This window comes from Suncus etruscus, chromosome 5 (assembly GCF_024139225.1).
Source record: "Suncus etruscus isolate mSunEtr1 chromosome 5, mSunEtr1.pri.cur, whole genome shotgun sequence".
NCBI classification, from domain to species: domain Eukaryota; kingdom Metazoa; phylum Chordata; class Mammalia; order Eulipotyphla; family Soricidae; genus Suncus; species Suncus etruscus.
The window spans coordinates 90,328,386-90,349,073 of NC_064852.1; the positions used below are offsets into that span (position 1 = coordinate 90,328,386).

Here is a 20,688-nt window from a genome sequence, read left to right on the forward strand (position 1 = left end):
GCTAAGCACACACTGAAGCCGGCGGGGGAGGGGCGCTGGGTTGAGGGGTAGCTGAAAGGAGGGCCTTGACCATTTTGATCTGTTAAGGTCACTTTGGGGCTCCTGCGGGGAGGGGCGGATGCCCACAGTCTAACCGGTTCAACCCTCCGGGAGCCAGAGCTGGAGCCGGAGCTGTTGGAATTGCTCTGGAGGGCAGAGACGGAGTTCCCCTCGTTTGGGTCGAGAGCTGAGATTCCAAGAACACAGGGAGTGGAATAGGGTGGCACCTGGTATTAGGCGCTATAGCGAGAATACCTAGTTCTTAGGGCCCCCCAAAAAAACTCCTGGGCATTACTAGGCGCCTAACTCTGGGTGCATGGGAGCCCAAATTCCACTAAGCGGTGCTGAGACCAAGAAAGGTGGGCAGTCAGAGGAGGGGGCCCCATCACCACAGTTCTGTCTCTGGGCAGGGTGGGAGCAACCCCACAAAGGACACACATCGGAGACCCTTCTAGGTTGTTGAGGCCTCGAATTCGGAATTCGAAGGAGGGTCTCCCTCCCAGGGAATGGGTGGGGGATGCCCGAAGCGTAAGGGTAAAGCTGGCAGCGAGACTGAGAAAGCTGAGAGTCAGAAAACTGAGAAAGGTGGGGCAGCGCAGGGCTCCATTCGTTCAGGTCAGCATTTATTGGGAGAAGCGGAAACATTTACAACTGGTCCTTGGGCTGCACCCGCACAGTTCGAACCCGCCGGGTGCACGGGACGCTGCTACTGCACGGAGATCGCGCCCCAGCAGCCCGCCGCCTCACTAGGCCGCATCCCGGCCAGGCTTGCCCCGCGGGTTCCCTGAGCAAAGGGGGCTTGGTAACCGGTGGGCAACCCGGCCGCATTTGGGGGTGGTTGGCTGCGTTGTCTCCGCTGTGCCTTCCATTTTTCGAATTGGGCGCTCTGGGCCCGGCTTGAGCAGCTTTGGGGTGTGGGGGTTACACTACAGCACTTTCCAGACACGGTAGAGGGAACATTTACACAGAAGCGGGTCCTCAAACCAGCGTGCACGCACAATACTGGGCATTTCCTTGGGATCCAAACCGGGCGAGGAAGGGAGCGGAGGAGCAGGACAGGGCAAGACCCCAAAGCCACTCCAATACATTAGCGAGCAAACACAAAGTCCCCCAGGAACCTCACGGGGACCAACCACAGTCACTTCTACCTAGAAAGGAGGGAGGGATGTCTGAAATGTGGCGAATTTCTGGAAATACAAGCACCCACAAAGAAACCCCACTGCCGGGGCAGGGCCGAGCGCCCAAGCCGCACCATGCCCACCGCCCTTCAGTCTCCTTTGGGGCATTTCTCCTTGCTCATCTTCTTCATTTTCATCCTGCGGTTCTGGAACCAGATTTTGACCTGTCTCTCAGTGAGGTTCAGAATCCGGGCCACCTCGTAGCGCCGATCCCGGGTGAGGTACATGTTGAAGAGGAACTCCTTCTCCAGCTCCAGCGTCTGGTATTTGGTGTAGGGACAGCGCTTTTTCCGCGTGGAACGAGCGTGGATCCAGTTCGCTGCGGGGTTGTCTAGGAAGAGGGGGTTTGAGGAAGGGGAGCGAGGGGCGGAGAGGAGGCAAGGGGGAGACGACAGGGTGGGGGAGAGAGGTCGTTAAATTCATTTCACCGGGGATGGCCGCTTTTTCACAACTTGGGGGGAATTGTCATCAAAAGCCTCCTTGCCCGCGCAGTTCAGCGCCCGCCCGCCCGGGGTAGGTGGTTATGGGAAGCTTTTTTTATGGGTGCGTGTTGCTCGCCCCGGCTAGGGTAGGCGTCTAGACGTTTTTATAGGTTAGTAAAACTATCAGTTTTGCACATTCGAGCCTTCCAGGTTCCAGCAATAAATCAGGGGGCAATTTCTTTTGCACTTACTTGGGTCAAGTTGCGGCGGCGGCGCTGGCGGCTGCGGCGGCTGCTTCTCTTCCTCCTTGAGCGGGCAGCCCGGGCTCGGGTGGTCGCTGCCCGCCGAGGGCTCCGACGAGCCGCCGCCGGACCCGGGCCCGGCGCCCCCAGCGGGCGCTGCTGCCTTGTCCCGGAGGAACGAGTTGCACGCGAACTCGGGGCCGCCGCTCCCCTGGGAGTCGCGGGCCGCGGCACATTCAGTCCGTTTGGAGGAGGAAGACGAGGAAGTGGAGGAGGTGGAGGTGGCGGCGGCGGCGGCGGCGGCGGCGGGGGTCGGGGCCGCTCCGGTCTCTGGCTTAATCCCGTAGGGGCGCCCGTTCGGGGCGCCGCCGGGGCCGGGGCTGGGACCGGGGCCCGGGCCCCCGCCGCCGCCACTGCCACCGCCGCCGCCGCCGCCGCCGCCCGGGAAGCCGGGCGGAGGCTCCATCCAGGAGCGCATGTAGCGGCCCGGCTCGGAGGCGGCGTTCAGGGGCGGCGGGGGCACGTACGGGTGGTAGAGGCCGCTCATGGCCGCCGCCGGGGGCTGGGCGGGCACGGCGGACCACGAGGCGGAGAACACGGCCGATTTGGGGGCAAAACTACACGAGGTGAACTCGGCGGCCGCGGCGGCCGGGCTGTCGGCCACACCTGCGGGCCTGCCCTGGGCGCCGGGCCCCGGCGGGCCGAAGCGCGCCGCGAACACCTCGTCGCCCTCATGGCCTATGAGCGAGTCCACGTAGTAGTTGCTGAGGGTGCCACTGGAGGACATGCTGAGGCCCCGCGCGCGCGCACCCATCCAAGGTTACACTGCCCGCCGCCGCGCCGCCCGAGCCGCCGACTAGTTCGCAGGCTGCCGCCTCCACCATTGGTCGCGCGGCCCACGTGATCATATTTACCAATACCCGGAGTAAATCAGTCCGCTAAACTGGGGGCTGCTGAGATTTAAAAAAAAAAATCATCATCAACAGAAGCGCGGCAATTAGAGCCCCGGGGTCCGGCCCGTGCGCCCGGCTCGGCCGACCCAGAGGCGGCGGCGGCGGCGGCAGAGGGGACCACGCGCCCCGATGCGGTGTGGTGCGGCCTCCAGAGGCGCTGGGGACTATTTGTTCGCCGACACCGGCAGCCCCTCTTTCGGTCGGGCCCCCCGGGGCGACCGCCCCTCGGCCCCAGGTTCTAAGCCCTGGGCTCGGGGCTTCGAGCCGGCCCGGGGCGCCGGAGTCGGCAGCAGCCGGCGGGGCGCGCGCCGGGCCGGCCTGGGCCCGAGGCCGAGCGGCCTGAGGCGGCGGCCCCCTGGCGCCCGAGGGGAGCTCTTCTCCCGCAGCCCCGCTCCCGACCCGAACCCACCCCGCCCTCGCGTCCCCACACACACGCGCTCGCACAGCTTGTCGTGTTGTTTAAAACAGGTGGAAGACCTCTGTAATGATATTATGCCTTTCAATAAAAATTTTATGAGGTGTATTTGATTATAGATTAATGTGTCCCTAATAAAACGGACGGATGGAGCAGCTCGGAGGGCCCCCGCCTCCCCCTGCCACACTCCACACTCGCCCGCGCAGCCACACAGCCCCGACGTGAGGCTGAGCGTGCGCTGCCTGGCCCGTCGGCCCGCAGAGTGTGCGGCGGGGGCCGGTCCCGCGCTCTGGGCGCCGTGGAGGCCCGGGATGGGGGCTTCTGACTACCTTAGGGAGGGCCCAGCGGGAGGGCGAGTTGGCACCGCCAGGAGCTGCCTGGGAGCCTCGCCTTCCCCCCACCCCTCTGCTGGCGAGGCCCTGTCAGAGAACACGCAAGAGGGCAGAGGCCCCACGCTAGGGCAGACCCGCGGCCATCAGCCTCCCCGATCGGGCCGAGCTTCCAGGGCCCCGTGGCGCCACTAAGAGTCCCGCAAGTGGACTCCGGAGACCTCCTAGGAAATGATGGGATCCTTAGGCCCTTTCTTTCCGATTTTTTTTCTTCCAGGAGTAAGGCCAGGCAGCCTTGAATCTGAAAGAAATGCCCATTGTCACTCCCAAATCCATGGTACAAAGGCTCGGAAGCCCGGCTGGGAGCCGAGACAAAGGCAGCCGCGGGCAACGGTGGAGGATCTAGTTAAACCCCGCTCGAGAAGTTGCGGGGCCCAACTTAAGCACCGCAAAACAAATGGGGGAGATGGCTGCTTATGGCCTGATTGATGGCCTTTGCCCAGTGCTTTCTGATTTTGTTCCAGGGAAGACGTCTTTCCCTGTTGCACGGGTTTTGCTTGAGACTTGGCCCCTCTGTAATGACCACACGATGGGGAAAGGGTGAGCTGAAAACTGCCCTCCTGCCCTGGCCCAAGCAATAGTGTTACAGAACTGACAATCTGGGGAGTCCCAGAAAGCGGCTCGCTTCAAGAGTTCTATGCTGGAGTCCGGGGTTGTTCTTGGTTTTAAACGTAGGTTTAAATCTTTAAGTCTTGTGTGTCCCCCAAGATTTTTACCCGTAGGGGCCTCCAGCGGGTTGTTTTTAGTAGGGAGGGAGGAAAACAAATGCAAGGGGGTTATTTTATGAGACTGCTTCAAGCCATGGAAGAACCTTTGAAGCCACCACACCTTCAGGAGAAACGAATTCTGTTTATCCCTAGGCCTTGACTCTCCTCTCCCTCCACTCCCCGGTGTAGAGAATCATGGACTGTCTAAGCCAGTGGAAGCTGACTGGAATTTTCTGAGTCCTGGACAGGGAGATGATTGTACCACTGGACCTGGGGAAGTCATGTTTATTTGCAAATTTTCTTTTTTAGTCATCCGGTGTATAATCTCTTGTCTCCTAGATTATGGTCTGGCCAACACTTTGTAATCAGAGAAAAGATTAACTAGAGAGGTGGAGGAATCTTTTCTCTCTGCAACAAAAATTTCATGTGAGCCACTGAAAGGTAATGAGTGAATGCAATTAGTCCTGCCCCAAGGAAGACAGGACTAAGAGGGATGGGAACACTCACCCATCTTGAGGTTCACTGGAGCCTGGCTATCTTGCGCTTGGGGTGGGGTGGATGTGAGGGAAAGGGGAGCAGAATTGGAGGCGGTGCAGTGCTAAGCTGTTGCTTGTCCTGGCTCCTGCACTGGAGGCCCCGCAGCTTCCAGGTGGGCGAGGTTGATTTCCACCCAGCCCCTGTCGACAGCACCACCGCTAGAAATCATCATGACCCTACTGAAAGCATTAAAAATAACATCCAAGACTAAGGAGAGGAACATCACATACAGGATGGGGGAGTTCTGAGGGAAAAACAGCTGGACACCACTTTACTTACCACTCTGGCTAAAGGGAAGCAAACAGCCATTGCAAGTTTACTGGGGGGGAAAGGACAGGATCCCCCCTTTCCCAACTGTGAAAGTGGCACACTCAGACTGGCTACTCACTGTAGGCCTCACCCAGCTCCTCTCTCCCATCTTCCTTCCCAGGCATTCTAACATCCTCCCGCAACCAACTGCTGCAAACAAGCAATTAAAAAGAAGATGATTTCACCAAATTCTTGCATTCCAGATTAATTTCGTTTTTCCATTTCAGAAAGCAGAGGGAGCGAACTCATTTCCAGAGTTTATTGCATTATACATGCGACCAGTACATGCAGAGAAAGGACAGGTTGCTGTTGCAATTCTACCAAACCACAGATGCACCACGAGGCAAAGGCTACAAGGCATAAGTCGTCAAGATTCCATCTCACCAAGGACAATTGCTAAATTCATTTGCAAAAAGATACATTGTAATGTGCTTTGTTTTCGTCCCCCTCCCCCCAAAGCTTGTGGATTTTCTTAGAAACTTTTAAATATATATATGTAATTTAAGTACTGTTAAGTACTGGATGTACTCAAAGCGCCATGAACTCATGGACTAACCACACACACGCACAGACCTTTTGTGTTAGGAAAAAAATAAAACATGAAAGTCACATTGCTGGATGGAAGAATGGATTGAGGGAATGCTCTACAGTTCCAATAAGTTAAGACCCAAATGCGAAAATGCGCAGTAATAATTACCCTGCATTACAAGATGGAACAAATAATAAATTACACGTGCTAGATTTTTAATATATATATATATACTCATAGGGATTACAGATCACTTGCAGCACAAACAGAATGACCCCAAAGTCACATTCTAGCAGGAAAACAAAACAAAACAAAAACAAAGAGCAATGAAGATTTTGCCGCCGCCTTCCCAGTCCTCCATCACTCGGCCCTGGAACGCGGTGCCCTTTCCTAGGTCCTGGCCTTCGCTGGGCCTTGGACCTAAGAGAAGGTGAGGTTGGCGGTCAGTTCACGGATCCGGTTCTCCCGGCTCATCTTCTTAAGTTTCATCCTGCGGTTTTGAAACCAAATCTTGACCTGCCTGTCGGTGAGGTTAACGCTCTTACTGATCTCTAGGCGGCGCTCGCGGGTGAGGTACATATTGAATAAGAACTCTTTTTCTAATTCCAGCGTTTGGTGCTTAGTATAAGGGCACCTCTTCTTTCTGCCACTCTTTGCAGTGAGCCAGTTGCTAGTTGGAGTATCAGACTTGATTTCCTCTAACAAATTAAAGGGAGAAGAAGAAAAAAAAATCAAGACTTTTTTTTTTCTCTCAGACTGTTCAAATGTACACTTGGCCATGACCCCTCTGGCAGCCAGACTGCTTTATAAATGCTGGTATTAAACATTATTCACAAGAGCTAGAACCTGGAAGAGGTTTGTAACTGTGCCAGATTAGTTTAAATGCCCCAAATGACAAGATGGGTGGATATTCTCCGTTTCTATCTCAAATCTCTTTCTCTTTCTCTCTCTTTCACACATACATAATATACACACATAACTTTTTGACCTGTACAAAACAGTATAGCAGTAAACTTTTAAGATATTCTCAGCAACAATTTAAGTGCTCAGCTCATAGCAGGCACAGCCTGACAGCCTGGACCCTCAACTGGCCATCCCCAATTTTTCCTGGGTTCCCAAATCTGCCACTTCTTCCTCACTTCTGGGCGGGCAGGGAGTGCCACCAGCAGGTTTCTAGGTGCCTATTATCTTTCAAAAGATGACCTGGGAACCAAATACACTTTATCTGCCCTGCCTGCTTATTGTATTCTGACAAACCCAGGACGTCCTGGGTTCCCTTGCACTCAGGTCCGCACAAAAGCCTTCCCTTGGAATGTAGCTGCTAGGTGGCTCACCTCTGGGCCCTGGAGGAGAAGCTGAGGGCAAGGTTCCTTCTGAGAAAGCCAGAGCCTTCAGCAATTTGCCCTAGTTTACCGAGAGGAGGATGACCTGGCCTTGTGAACCAAGCAGATTCCTTTTCTTTCCCTTCTGCCCCTTTGCAAACAGATTGCAAAGCCTGTCCCCACGTTCCCCAGACAAAGCCAAGGTTATCCAAGCCCCACAGCATCAGGGAGCCCCCTTCCCAGGCCACCAGCTCCCACCAACAGACCCAGCCATCTCATGCCTTTTCTCGCTACCCACAAGCTCGCAGGATGCGGGGTACATACACTTGAACGCCAATACAGTGTCTTGGACCTCCGGAAAAATCATCTTTGGATGAAAGGCAAAGCTGGGAAGGCAAATATGAGCGGGAGAGAGGGGTTTCTGGGGCCGTGTTTACAAGCCGCAGGTCTCCTTCACACTCTTTTGTTGCATTTCGGATCTAGCTCAGGAAAAAAATAAAGCCGGAGAACCCTTGCTCTGCCTGGCCGCCATCAGCGTGGGGCCAGGACTAGCCAGGAGGGTCAGGGCCGTGGGGGAGAAGCGGAGGGTCCGGCTCACCACCGAGATTACCCCCCTGGAAAAGCCGGGAGGAACAGCACCTGCCAGGCGGGCCCCACCTCAGGCACCTAGGCGCTCCCTCTCGGCTGGGTTCCCGGGCTGCACGCCCCGCTGGGGTGGCAACTCTGCTCATACCGACCTTTGCTTTCCTTCTCCTGTACTTCTGGGCTCGACACGGAGACCTCGGCCAGGCAGCTCCTCTCTTCCGGAAGGCCGCCCTTGGCCTCGGGGCTCTCCACCTGGGAGACTTTGGCGGGCTCCTGGCAGCCCGCCGGCTCGTTCATCTTCTTCTCCATCTGCAGCTGGGCAGCCGAGAGCTGCGGCTTGGCCGCGCCGCGAGGGTTGAGCTGGAGCATGACTGTGGAGCTGCCTTCGGGGCTGTTATTGTACTCTTGGGTTTTCCCGGTGGCGTAGGTCTGACTCAGTCTAAAATATCCAGGGACTGGAACCTCAGGGTTCTCAACGGGACAGGACTCGGGGACCAGCCTCTGGTACGAAGGGACCTCGGCCGAAATGAGTTTGTTGCGCTTATCGGAATACATGCAGCAATTGGATTCTTCCTTAATGTTGGTGGTGAAGGAGCAAGTGGGCACTTGCTGTGTAACAGGTTGTTCTATTCGACAAGATCTGTTCGGGTCTGTCCAACTGTCTACTTGAGGTATATAAGGATGCACATTCATACCCATATTTTGGTGGTTCACTTCTCTTTTGGCCAGAGACGGGAGCAGTCCACAGGTTTGCATTCCATAGGTCCCCATGTCTGCGCTAGGTGGTGGCATGTACATGCTGGCGCTGCTCGAATAAAAACTGTCACTCCTGCAGGCACTGATCAAGGAATCTACTAAAAAAGTATTAGCAGCAGGAGAGCTGTTGGGAAAGGACATTTTGGGGAGGAATTTGAAGAAGAGAGATTGTGTCCTTTGTAGGCTGACATCTCTAGGAAAACATTCCCCGTGTAATTGTGGATGCCTCTGCCGACCACATGACAGCCAAGCCAATGAGATTTGAAAATGGCCTTGAGCCGCAGCCTCCCCGCAGGTCACGTGCTGCAGAGCCCGGCCGGCCGGCGGCGTAAGCGCGGACAACAGCGACATCTACTAAGCGGCCGCGATAGTGCGCTGGGACGCGCGGCCCCGCGCTCCGCCGCCCGCCCGTCTCCCCGGGCTGGCGCGGCCGCCGCCCTGGCCTCCCGGCGCCACCGGCTGGAGGCCGGTTCGGCCAGGGGGGTGTCCGAGAAGGGGGGAACGTCTCGTGCGGTCCGGCCCGCAGCCCACGACGCCGGCACACGGAAGCACTCCCCGCACACAGCCCGCAGCGTGCGCCCGAAATGAGCGGGACCCGGGCGGGGTTTGGGGGCCCAGGCTGGCTAAGGTTGTCCCGAGCAGCCTGGGAAGGTGAGTCGGATTCCCCGGGCTCGGAGACATCCGACCTAAGGGACCCCGAGGAAGGAGGGAAAAACCCACAGGGGAAGGGGGAAAAAAAAAAACCCACCAACTACGAGCGGCCGAGGTATTGGGGCAGCGAGGAAGGGCCGCCAGGCCGAGAGGCCACGCAGCCGGCCGCCGGCGAGCGCCGAGAACCCGCCAGTGGTGCGCGGTCCTCGCCAGCGGCCTGAGCCTGGTGCCCGGTGCCACGCGGGTGGGTTCCCTAGCATTTGAGAGCTCAGAGGGCCGGGACGCTGCGGGATTTCAGCTCGGAGACAATCCTCCAGCCCTGTGGCGTCCGAGAATGCGACCAACAGACTCCCAGCGCGAGGAGTAAATCGAGGTTTCCCTCCGCACACACCCCGATACCAGAGGGCCACGAGGAAGACTGGCCGGGAGACAGAAAAGAATTTATTTCTCGAGGAAAGGAGCAAACGCTCGCCCTCAAACTCCAGAAGTTTCCGAACACTGACCGACTGGCCAAGGCAGAAGACAGGGATAGAGGCAAAGGTGTCATTTGGGTCTTCTGCAAAGAAAAATATGTTTTCCTTTTATGGATTTTGTAAAAGCATTGGTTTCTGACAAGTGCAAGGTACAAAAGGTTGTGGAATTTATTAATACATATTAAGAAGAATCAGGGCGATCAATAAAATTCTCATCTACATTCTTGGGCTACTTGGTAATTTTCTGCTTCTGAAGGTTTTTAAAGAGTTATACCCGCTGTTGCCACACACGGGGAGATATTTTATTAACAAATCAATCGAGACTTTGTAAAGGATAAGATTAATAGTTGGGATTTAGCATAATGGCGTTCGCTTTATGAATTATTGAAAATTATACTATTGATTTTTCCCCTTCGCTACTAACCAAGAAGGTCAATTTTTGTTTTAACACAAACCGTCAAGTATTAAAAGCTATAGTTTTGTCAGAAGTTGAGTTTTATAGTTTTGGGCAATTCCGAAAGTTATTTGAAAGGTTTGGCTTGGGAGGGAGAGAAAGAGGTGGTGGGGGAAACTCCCAGCCTTCTACTTCCTTTAGTAAGGGAAAGTTCTACAAAGAAGGTTTGGTCTGGGGTTGTGGTCAAGCTCATTAAAGAACCACCACCAACACCACCATGGAAACTACAGTTTTATGAGAAACTTCTCCAACAACTTCCTCCCTGGTTCTTTGCTGGCAGGGGAGCCCCAGCCCTGCAGAAGCCCTGGCCTCCGGCAGCAGCGGGGAGCTTTAACCTTGATTTCCAGAGGCTTGCCCTGGGCCAGGGGCCCGGCCAGGAAGCTGGAGCAGTCCTCAGGCTGCCCTGAGCCCCTTCTCTGCATCCAAGAAGGGAAAGAGGACCCCCGGAAATTTGGATTGCAAGCCAGCTTTGCTGGAAAGGCACTGGTCTTTTTTCTTCCCGGCCACCCTGTCATGGGCTGCTGGCCTTGGATTTCAGACCCAGAGAGACTGAACTTGTGAGCAAATTGCGTTCCGCCTCAGCAGAACATATCTTAGGAGCCCATGCTCATTAAAGAGCCTCTGCTTTGGGGAGGATTTAGTAGCCAGCTCCCTGAATTCTTCACAAAAATCTTTGCCAACAAACCTTTTGTCTTCCATCTGCACCCCTCCCCAAAAGCAATCTCCCCTGACCTGATAGAGACAGACACTGAACATTATTTTCGGCCTTGGGACTACTTTGCCTGTCCCCTGGAAGTACCCTCGGTCAAACAATAACCCCTTTAAAAAAAAAAAAAAAGCTTCGCAGTGGCAATGAGACAGACCTTTTAAACCTTTACGCAGCTGTTCAAATACAACATCATTGTCAGGTTAAAAGCCTGGCGCCTCTAACTGCTCGGCCCACAGGATACCGCCGCATAGCGGAGGTTTAAACATTACCTTTCAGCAGGGGTGGCTGTTGGTAAGTCTGGGCAGAAAAGGGGGTAGAAAGGCAGTCAAAAAACAAAAACTAAAATAAAACTTTTGACTCTAGTTTGCTCTGGTTCCATTCAAAATTAATAGTCGCAGATGAGAACCTAGAAAATTGTTCTAACCCCCCCAAGGTGGTGGCCAGAATTTCAGCCACCACTAAGCATGCACAGGGCTGGACAAATGCCTGCTGCATGCACTCTTGCTGGGTGCCTGGGCGCCAGTTCGGCGTTCCAGAACCACCAGCCCTTTGCCTCTCAGCCAGACAAGTGGCCGGAGCCCCTTGTTCAATTTTCCCTGGCCCACGCGTGTGCAGCAAGACCGGTCAATTTAATCAGGAGTTTTATGCCCATCAAATGCCCTTTTGAAACCTTTATTTATACATGAAGAAAACATCCAGGCCAAAACAAGTGGCTCCTCTTAGAGAGAAGTCAGGTCTGCGGAAGAGCCACACATACCAGACAGGAGGGACTTTGGTAATCTGGGGGGCTTTCTGTTTTAGTTTCCAGTGGTGTGCAGCATAAAGTTACCCAGCTTGAATCTGGGTTTTAATCGGTCTTCTTAATCGACAGGAAAAATATGTGTGCATCAGATAGAGTTTTGAATCTGTTATCACTAAATTCCTTATTTTTCTATTGCAAATTTTTGCCTTTGAAGGCGTTCTTTAAGGCCAGTGACTGCCAGTAATTGGGGGGAGGGGGTTTAAAAATTAAGCAAAACAGAAATCGCACAAAAGAGTAATCAGCATCTGGAGGGTGAAAATTTCGCTTCAGCCACTAAAGCGGAGATGAAGAAAATGGCATGAAATGCTAGTGGCTTTAAAGGCCAGCTTTTATTTTGCTTACGAGTATTTAATGTAGCTGTATTGTTGCCATTTTCGATCATCTTTAGATCAGTTGGAGCAGTTACCATTAATAATAAATCAATATTGCCCCATAAAGGAGATGAATACCCATATTTGTACCAAGATAGTCTTTTCTCCAGCTCAGTTCTTTCTTGAGAAAAATCAAAAGTCTCTTCCGCAAAATAAAAAAAAAAAAAAGCTTTCGTAATCAAGATAAAGCTTGCTAGGTCTCCAGTCCCCCGGAAGATCTGTAATCTAGGCCCTTAGTAAACCTGGATGCTTCTGGATTTTTCCTAAATTAGGACTTTGGGTGGCCTGGGGATTGTGTCACTCTTGGGGTAGAGAGGATAGGTATACATTGTAAAAGCATCTTCCCCAGACACCCCTCCTGGCTGCATGGTGCTGCTCTCAGTAAATGTGAAAAAAAAAAAATCAAGGAGCAAATGGGGAATCTGGAGAGGCTATGGGCGATTCAAAGAAGGGGTCTATGAGATATGCAGAATGGCTGGCAGCCTAGGAGAATTTTTCCATTGCAGACACAAAAGACTCCTACTTCCAGCATTTTCCCTCCACTCCAGGACCCCAAACGTCAGCGACTCAAAATCCACAGTCACCAGCTAAAGCACCACCCTCCAAGTCCTAAAAACTGCAGCCCTTGGAACCTCTAGGCCAGGCGCCTAGCCCATTCAGGTCCAGATGGGTTCCACTGGGGAACTGTGGCGGGAGCAATCAGCCCTCAGAATGCCGAGGAATAAGCCAGCTCAGACGCTAAGACAGACTCGAAGACACATGCTAAGAAGGAGACTCTAGCCGCCAAGATACACTCAACCCACCGGAGCCATCCGAAGAGGAACACAACAACATTTGGGAAGGGGGAGAGTTTCACCCCATCTGAACCAAGGAGAGGATTAGGCCCTAGGAAATGTCCCTTTCCAGTAGCTGAATTGGACCCACAGTCAGACAGGCGGGAGCCTAGGGCACCCGCAGGGGAACACCCATGCCTCTGACTGGCGCCTTGTGGAAGGGGCTTATGATGGCCCAGCCCTCCCACCAACCGGCTCTCAGGGGAGTAGGGCACAGCATTGGATCGGCAGTTCCCGGCAGTTCCCAGGACCTGCAGGGACTTACTGATAAAGTCTAGCGGGCAAGGCAGACACTCTCTTCAGAAGGCCGCGTTTGCGCTTCACAATGAACTTCGGGAAAGAAAGGCTGGCTCTCCTCCCCTAGAATGGCTCCCAGAGCTCCACAGCACTCTCTTCTAAACCTCACTTTGGGGCTGTAGTCCTGTTCCCAGTGCCAGCCCTGGGCGCTGTGATGCCAGAGCCTTTTCAAAAGGCAAGAGGAGGACAAAGGTAGAGATCTAGAAAAGCTTCCAAGAGCTTCAGGAGAAAATATTCCATCTAAGTCCCATAACAGGCAGTTCGGAAGGGCAGGGTGGCAAGGATTTCTCGAAAGCAAAGCTGAATTGCTTCTAAAGCACATTTCCTAGGTCACAGTTTCCCAAAGATTCAATATCGTTCCCCAAAGAAAGCCTAAGCTTTCCGCAGTTGCCCTGGGACCTGGTTTCCCCAACTCATGGTCCTGCGTGGTACCTCCACCTCCTGGTTGCAGCCAGCAGCCCGGTGCACCAGGCATGTCGGGGAAGCGGGGCTCCCTCACGCAGAATGAGCCCCTCTCAGGACACGTTTTCTTTTTTTCCAGGAGACCACACTCAGTTAAGTGGCTGGTGCCCTGATCTATCTGAAACAAAAGCCTTTTAATCAACCCCAGGCAGTTGTTGAGTGTGCAAAACTGAGGGGGCTTTGGGAAAGGGGTGGTCTTAACCTCACGCAGCTCTTCACACTCACACTAACAAGAAACTTGATTTCTTTAATATAATCAACTTGCAATAGCCATAACCTATTTCAAAACGGACATATTTGTCATTTTAAAAGCCCCTCTCCACGCCAACAGTACCAACAGTAATCTTTGCAACAGTTTCAACCTCAGGAGACACTCTTTAAAGCCTAAGGTGAAGACTCTCAAGAAAGCTGGGTGACTACCTTGTCTCTATATAACTTTCCACACACTGTGACTGCTTACAACCAACCAACAACAAACAAACACTTTAGCAGATTTCCTAATGGACTGGGATAGCTCTTAGGTTATAGTGTTGGAAGATGGGTACAACGGCCGCTTGGTCAAATGCCGCTTCTGGAACATGAGCACGCCCCCGTGTGGCTTCTTAGGGCCATGCAAACGGGAATGTCATCTGTTGGTTATGCTTGTCCAAGGTGGACATACAAGCTTACTACATTTGGATGCAGTTAAGGGGGGAAGGGGGGAGGCAGATGGAGAGAGAAAGAAATAAACCAATTTTGAGCTCCTGGAACTATCACACTACTAGGGCACTGACATTTTAAGAGAAGCCCAGAATTCCTAACAAAGCAATCCCCTTCCAAACGAAATTAATTCAATTGTAAGCTTTGATTCTATGACATCCTTTCATCAAAGGAAGGGTGATGTTAAAACTGTATATAAATATACATATTCTTTTGTTTCATATTGTAGAAAGTACAATAATTTATTTGACAGGGTGACAAAAAATTTCAAGGAGAATGAAGGTGTAATGTTGAATAGGACTTCCTCTTTCAAATGCCTGCTTTAAAAAACTATAGTTCATTAGAGCAAAGGGGATTGCTATTTATGACCCCCCCTCCCTCCTTGCCAACCCCCCAACATTTCCTAACCAGTTAAAATCAAGCTGGTGGACATTTTAACCTAATGAGTATTATTTTCTTAAAAGTCCTTTGCTATTGAATTTCACAAATGTTCGAAGGGAAATTAAAGTTATTGATTCTGAAATTAGAAATTTGCTTAGATTTATGGTAAGCCCCTGATATAATTCTGTGTGGTCATAAATGTGTGTGGGAGTCTGGATGTGTGAACATGTGTGTGCGAGAGTGGGTGGCGGTTGAAAATCACAGAGGAACCTTAAGGCGCCTAATTATTCGGAAAGGTTAAAGGTGATGACCTTGACATTTTGGAAGTTCAAAGGCATACACTTATGCTCTTATGTTTTTTCTTCTTCCCAAGGCTCTGCCAATTTTAAACATTTGCATTAGGAAATATATCCCTCCTTGGAAGATACACAGGTTCTGTACATCTTGTGGATTTATTTTTTTGACTTTGGTCTTATGTGAGATTAAGAGTCATAAGGTTCCTTTCCACTTTTCAGAGAAAGCAGCTTTTCTCACTCCTCTAGTTTATTGCACATTGCGGAAATCTCTTTTGGGCGGACCAGAAGGTGTATAATATAACCCAATTAAGCTGTTTAGAACTTTGACTTTTATGGTGTTGTCTAGACAGTTCAAGGTTTTGTAAACAGCCTGGCCCTGAAATGTAAAGTGCAATGCATCCCCCACCACATTTTTTAACTTGAAGTGATAAATGCAGTGAGAGGTGGGCCTGCAGCCCTGGCAGGGGCTTGCATTCCCTACCTGGCCAGCCCCACTGTGATGCTGACAGGACCCCCAGTCTTTTCTACCCATCGGGAACTCTGTTTTAATAGACCGATTTTTTTTTTATTACATCCTAAGGAAGGATTCTATTCTTGGTTTCTTCCTTTAAGGGCCCCTTGTCTCTATGACACCTTGTTGAGAATTAATCTGGAATCCTGAACCAAATTTCTCAGTGGTTCTTTTCAGAAATTTCAAGTTCAGTAGATTGGGGTAAGGTGGAAGGAGGTATGCTCTGAGGGTCTGGCTGCCCAGCCTTGGTGCTCAGAGAAGGCAATGCCAGGTGGCCTGGTCTCATCCTGATTTTGGAAATTCACCCCCAAAGTGATTTAAAAAGCCAGTGGAGTCTAGAAGGGGTGGTAAAAACCATCTTATTTCAAGAGGATTATGAAGCATTTTTGCTTGGTTTTCCTTTGCTCGAAGGAGAAGGGAGATAAGGTTTTGGCTACTACATTATCCTAAGCAAATGCTAAAGTTCTTTAAAAAGAAAGATGGATAAAGTGTATTGAAACTGTAACCTCCATTTTACTAGAAACCATTTATTCACACACAATAGACAACGATTGAATGCCTTGATGCAACAGACCATAGGTACATTTTCCCAGCGTTTAAATAATTCGCAATAACCAAAGGGAACAAAACCTGGCTCCCTTAGACCTAGAACAAAAACAAGAGCCATCCAGCCTGGCTGCCTAACTCTCTACAGATCCCAGCAGCGTCCCCACCGGGGCTCGGAGATAGGGAGGGAGCACAAGAGCACATTGGCGGCAAAATTGTAAACGGACATTTGCATTTACCATTTTCCCCTTAATAGGATCCGTCCGGCCAAGTCCCCGGCCTCGTCCGCAGGCTGCAGTGGTCGCTGGGAGGTCCCGAGTTGACCGTGGGAAGGAATCGTGGAGTTCCACAGAGAAGAGGCGAAGTTAAACCCAAGACACTGGGCCTGCTCAGGGCAGGCTGGTGGGGAGGAAGTGAGTGAGGGGCTCAAGGGAGAGGGGCGCTTCTTAGAGCTCTCAAAATAAGGGGTTTCCAGTGAAGTACTGCAGACGGTCTCTGTTCAGTTTCTTTTCTTTCATTCTGCGATTCTGGAACCAGATTTTGACTTGCCGGTCAGTGAGGTTGAGCATCCGTGAGAGTTGGAGTCTTTTCTCTTTGTTTATGTACACGTTAAAGAAAAACTCGCGTTCCAGTTCGCGGATCTGGTACTTGGTGTAGGGACAGCGCTTTTTCCGGGACCGCTGGGGGGCCACTGCAAGGCAAAGAGACCAGAGGTGTGAGGGAGAGAGGCCGCTGCCTGCCCACCCCTTCCAGCCCGGGGCCACCGCTGACAGGCCAGTCTCGGTCCTTTGGGGACATCCCCTTAAAGACCCTGCCTGCCTCGTGGGGGGTGGGGTAGGGAGGATGATATATGGGCGGGCACAGGAAAGTGCAGGCGTGAACCTGTGTTCACGCCCCGACACACACGCACACGCAAGCGCGCGCACCCCGGCACCGAGGTGGTGGAGCAGAGGGCAAGGCCAGCTCTGAGCTGGACCGTGACGGGAAAGAAGCGTGACCGCCCGGGCATCGCCTGCTCCCCGCCAGCCAGCCAGCCAGCCAGCCAGCCAGCCAACGGACGCACGCCAGCCAGCCTCCTGGATCCAGTCCAGTGAGAGGATCAAACTCAACTCTCACTGGCACCCACTCGCCTTCCTAGCTGGAGACCCGCTGCGTGCACGCTCCGCTCCGGGGCTGGATTCCTCTCCCTCTCTCCTTCCCTCCCGCTCTCGGAGCATCTCCCCCAAACTGGAGAGACTCTTCTCCTTAGCCATGAAGGTCCTCCTGCAAGTCTACCCTTAAGCCCACCTAAATTGGTTTCCTATCGTAAACACGCTTTACAGCGGCCCGGGAAATCTTATAGGATGTATAAACCTCTTCGAACGCTTATAAAGTGGCACATAAAACGGCGGCGCAGGCAGAAGGAGGCCCCCGCCGCGCCGCGCGCCCCCCCGCCCGAGCCCCCCGGCCCGCCGCCCACCCTCGCGCCATGCCTACCTGTGCCACCGCTCTTCTCCGCCCCCGCGTCCCCCGGGGGCCCCTCGCCGTCGCCGCCTTCGGCCGCCCCCTTGGGCTCCGAGCCCGGGGTGGCCTTGGCGCAGGGGCTGCCCCCGGCGGCGGCCGTCTTGGGGTCGCCCTTGTCGGCGGCGGCGCCCTCGGGCTGCGGCGGCGCGGGCGGCGGCGGGGGCTGCGGCGCAGCGAACGGGGGTCCGGGCGCCGCCTCGTAAAACTGGTCGAAGCCCTGCGGCAGGATGCCGTTGCGGCCCACAGCGCTGTAGAAGTTGGCGGCGGCGCCCGCGGGACCGTGCGGAGGCCCCGGCGCCGCGCACACCGGCTCGGGCGCCTTGAAGAGCACGTCCGGCCGGCGGCTCGCGGGCGGGAGCAGCTCCCGCTGCATGGCCGCCTCCTCGGCCGCCGCCGCCGCCGCTGCCGCCGCCGCCGCCGCGTAGTAGGGCGCGTAGCCCCCCGCGCCGCCGCCGCCGCCGCCACCCCCGCCGCCGCCGCCCCCCGCGCCGCCGCCGCCGCCGCCGCCGCCGCGGTACGGCCACTTGGCGCGCTCCAGGCCGTAGTCGCGGAAGGCCACCTCGCGCACGGGCTGGACGTGCGGCGCCAGGTTGGACGAGTAGGGGAAAGTCATCTGGCACGACGACGGCTGCGACAGGAACGACGGCTTGCCGGCGAAGTCCGACGGCGCCACGTAGTAGGCGCAGCCCGGCAGGTACATGCTGGCTGCGCTCGGGCCGCACTCGTCAAAGTCGTTCATGGCTCCGCGGCGTGCGCGCCCGCCAGCCCCGGGCCGCTCCCCGCGCCGCCGACCTGAGCCATCGATTGCACAAGACGCTTGGGCCAGGATCAACTAAGCAAAAATCCCCACCGGGCGCTGACGTGCAATCCATCTTGATTGATTCTGGTGGTAATTATGTCACGTGACGCCATGGAGCGAAATGTCCTTATATCTATATCAGCGCTCGCCAACACGCCCCGGGACGGCGGCTGGCGCCGAGGCGCGCGCGCGCGACTGCGTGGGGGGGTGGGTGGAGAGGCCTGGCCTCCAGCGCCCGCCGCCTCTCCCGGGGCGCCCCCCGACCGCGCTGTGCCGCAGGCCGGTCACCTGTGCGCCGCCGGCGGCCGCCACTACTGGGCGCATCTGCCACCGCCCGGCTGGGCCGCCCGCCCCGCGTGCGCCCGCGCGGCTTTAAGTACGCGGACCGCGGCCGGCGGGGAGGAGGAGGGAGGGGGAGGAGGAGGGAGGAAGGGGGAAGGGAGCGGAGCGGAGAGCGGCGGGGGGAGCCCCAGCCCCGGGCACTGGGGGACTAGGTGTGAGGGTGTGAGGTTCCCACCCACCCCCTTCCTGCGGGCCGCTCCCTCCCCCGCGACGCAGCCACCCTTTGCGGCTCGCCAGCCCGGGAGCTTGTTGCTTCTTGTTCCTGGGCCATAATGGCACCCGCCCTGCGCCCCGATTTACATATTTTGCCTGTCCCACGCTTTGATCGCCTGGGATTAAGAGAGCTGGGCTCTCTCCATTCCCGATCCCGAGACGGCTCAGGGACCAGCTTCCAGAACCCCAGGCCCAAAGTCCGCAGAGACTCACTCACCCGGCCCCGAGCTTCTGTGCCTCTGGCTTTCTGGCCTCTTCTTTGCGCTCCTCCTCTGATCCGGTCTCTCCTCTTTCTCCATCTCTCTGCTGCCTCCCCACTTCCCTCTTCTTCCGCTCCCCTTTCCTCGCCTCCTAGCCTGTTTCTCTAGTCCTTGCTCCTCTTTCTCCCAGAGCATTGAGCCTCGCTCTCTCCAGTCTCTACCCTTTCCCTTCTAGTGCTGGAGCAAGGAGGGAGTTTCGAGGGGTGGGGGATGCAGTGACCCTCTTAAAGGCTGGGCGTGGAGGAAGGAGCTAGGAGCTAGTAAACAAAAGGATCTGGAGCCTCGCTCCCACATTGCCACCCCCCACCCGCAGTGAAGACAGACCATCAGTGACCCTCGGCTCCTAATGTATCTTCATGTTGATCAGGACTGGCTCTAGCCCCTCCTTTTTGCACCCCCATCTGCTTCCAAGCCCCACTAAGGCTTCTGCTCCAGGAAACAACCTCCTCTCAGCTACTGCAAGCCCTTGGGTGGGCACAGTCAGTCCTGAGTCCCTCATTCAGGCCTGTGGGCTCCAAGAGGCTCCCACCTCTTTGCTGGAGTCCTTCTGCTCCCCTTGATCCCCAGTGCCCTTCACGCACTATCTTCCAAGCCCTGGCTCTCCTCCCAGGCCCCTCTTTCCAAGCCAGGGGACTCCTGATCAAGCTCAGTGTCCACTTTGGGGCGAGAACAACTCTTTTCTGAAAGGAAAAGCAGCCTCTCAAGAAAGCAGCTTCCCCATCCCAATCCTAGAACCTGCTGGAGACCAAGGCACGCCCTCTGCCCGAGGATTTCTCTGCTCTTCTGCCCAGAATTCCTCTACTCTGGTCTTCGTCTTGGGCCACAGCCCTCTCTTGGGCAGTGGTCTCCCTGCTGAGGCCACCGAAACGCTCCCCAACGCCGACCTCAGGAGCCAAGGCCCAAAAATTAGGCTAACGGACAGCTAATTTTCTGACCAACACCAACCCCCTTGGTCTCTTTTTTCTCCCTCCTTCCTTCCCTCTCATTCTACCTCCTCTGCGGCTTGGAACTCCGCGCAAACAGATAGAGTGGGGTTGCCAGGAGCTCCCCACCCAGACTTGTCCACCTTGTGTGCCTCCTTCTCTCGTGGGCCTTTCACCCAGCTTCCAGCAGCTCCATCTTCATCCCCGCCGCCAGCGCGTCATCCACCCCGCTTCTCCAGTCCCCTACCCACCGCTCTCCCCTTGGGCTCGGCCGACGCCCTTGGATCTTTCTGCTAAAATGGCTCCCCCCACCCCCACCCCGACTCGGCGCACCGTTGGCCCAGCTGCGGCTCAGGACTCAGGCCCCAGGCCCCTCGGCAACTCGCCCCCGAGCCCCCATCAGCCTTTTCATCTGTCTGGGGGGTACGCAAAAGCCTCGGGCCTCCTCTCCGCGCGAGGTGGGGCGCGGGCGGCCCGCAGCCCCCAAAGTGGAGCTGGCGGACGCCGCAGAGGAACCAAGGAAGACGAACTATTCAAGTTCAACGACATGGCGACTGCGGCGCGGGCTTCGGCGGGGGAGGGCGCGCCATCTGCAAAGGCGCGGGTGCCCGGAGGTGGGGGCGCCAGGGCCCCGCTTGGCTCCCTCTCGCGTACCCCCGCCCCCACCCCCCAATACTGGGCTTTCGTTCGCGGGCCCCATCCGGGTCTAGCTCCCTCCGAGCCCCGAGCCCCCAAACCCAGGGACAGCAGCAGCCTCCCGCCCGCGCGCCCTGCTCGGTG

The 20,688-nt window shown here is 55.2% G+C and overlaps 3 protein-coding genes across 3 annotated transcripts; all 3 read right to left on the reverse strand.

Annotated features, from left to right (window-relative positions):
• Nucleotides 1-1,306: 1,306 nt before the first annotated feature.
• On the reverse strand, nucleotides 1,307-2,668 carry HOXD9 (homeobox D9). Its single transcript, XM_049773483.1, has 2 exons — nucleotides 1,891-2,668; nucleotides 1,307-1,548 (listed from the first exon to the last, which is right to left on the reverse strand). The coding sequence occupies exons 1-2, from the start codon at nucleotides 2,666-2,668 to the stop codon at nucleotides 1,307-1,309; spliced, it is 1,020 nt and encodes a 339-aa protein (XP_049629440.1).
• A 3,472-nt stretch (nucleotides 2,669-6,140) lies between these two features.
• Nucleotides 6,141-8,734, reverse strand: HOXD10 (homeobox D10). The gene is made up of 2 exons (XM_049773459.1): nucleotides 7,780-8,734; nucleotides 6,141-6,418 (listed from the first exon to the last, which is right to left on the reverse strand). Exons 1-2 carry the CDS (start codon nucleotides 8,732-8,734, stop codon nucleotides 6,141-6,143), a joined length of 1,233 nt encoding a protein of 410 aa, XP_049629416.1.
• A 7,589-nt stretch (nucleotides 8,735-16,323) lies between these two features.
• Nucleotides 16,324-18,110, reverse strand: HOXD11 (homeobox D11). The gene is made up of 2 exons (XM_049773486.1): nucleotides 17,345-18,110; nucleotides 16,324-16,559 (listed from the first exon to the last, which is right to left on the reverse strand). Exons 1-2 carry the CDS (start codon nucleotides 18,108-18,110, stop codon nucleotides 16,324-16,326), a joined length of 1,002 nt encoding a protein of 333 aa, XP_049629443.1.
• Nucleotides 18,111-20,688: the final 2,578 nt, after the last annotated feature.

What these genes read in the sequence shown, in the direction of transcription:
- HOXD10 (XM_049773459.1), bottom strand. Translation starts at nt 8,734, where the DNA reads ATGTCGCTGTTGTCCGCGCTTACGCCGCCGGCCGGCCGGGCTCTGCAG. An exon ending in ACAGGAGAAGGAAAGCAAAG is followed by an intron (nt 6,419 to 7,779) that starts GTCGGTATGAGC and finishes TTAATTTGTTAG; the next exon opens with AGGAAATCAAGTCTGATACT.
- HOXD11 (XM_049773486.1), bottom strand. Translation starts at nt 18,110, where the DNA reads ATGAACGACTTTGACGAGTGCGGCCCGAGCGCAGCCAGCATGTACCTG. An exon ending in GGAGAAGAGCGGTGGCACAG is followed by an intron (nt 16,560 to 17,344) that starts GTAGGCATGGCG and finishes TTTGCCTTGCAG; the next exon opens with TGGCCCCCCAGCGGTCCCGG.
- HOXD9 (XM_049773483.1), bottom strand. Translation starts at nt 2,668, where the DNA reads ATGTCCTCCAGTGGCACCCTCAGCAACTACTACGTGGACTCGCTCATA. An exon ending in GCCGCCGCAACTTGACCCAA is followed by an intron (nt 1,549 to 1,890) that starts GTAAGTGCAAAA and finishes CCCTCTTCCTAG; the next exon opens with ACAACCCCGCAGCGAACTGG.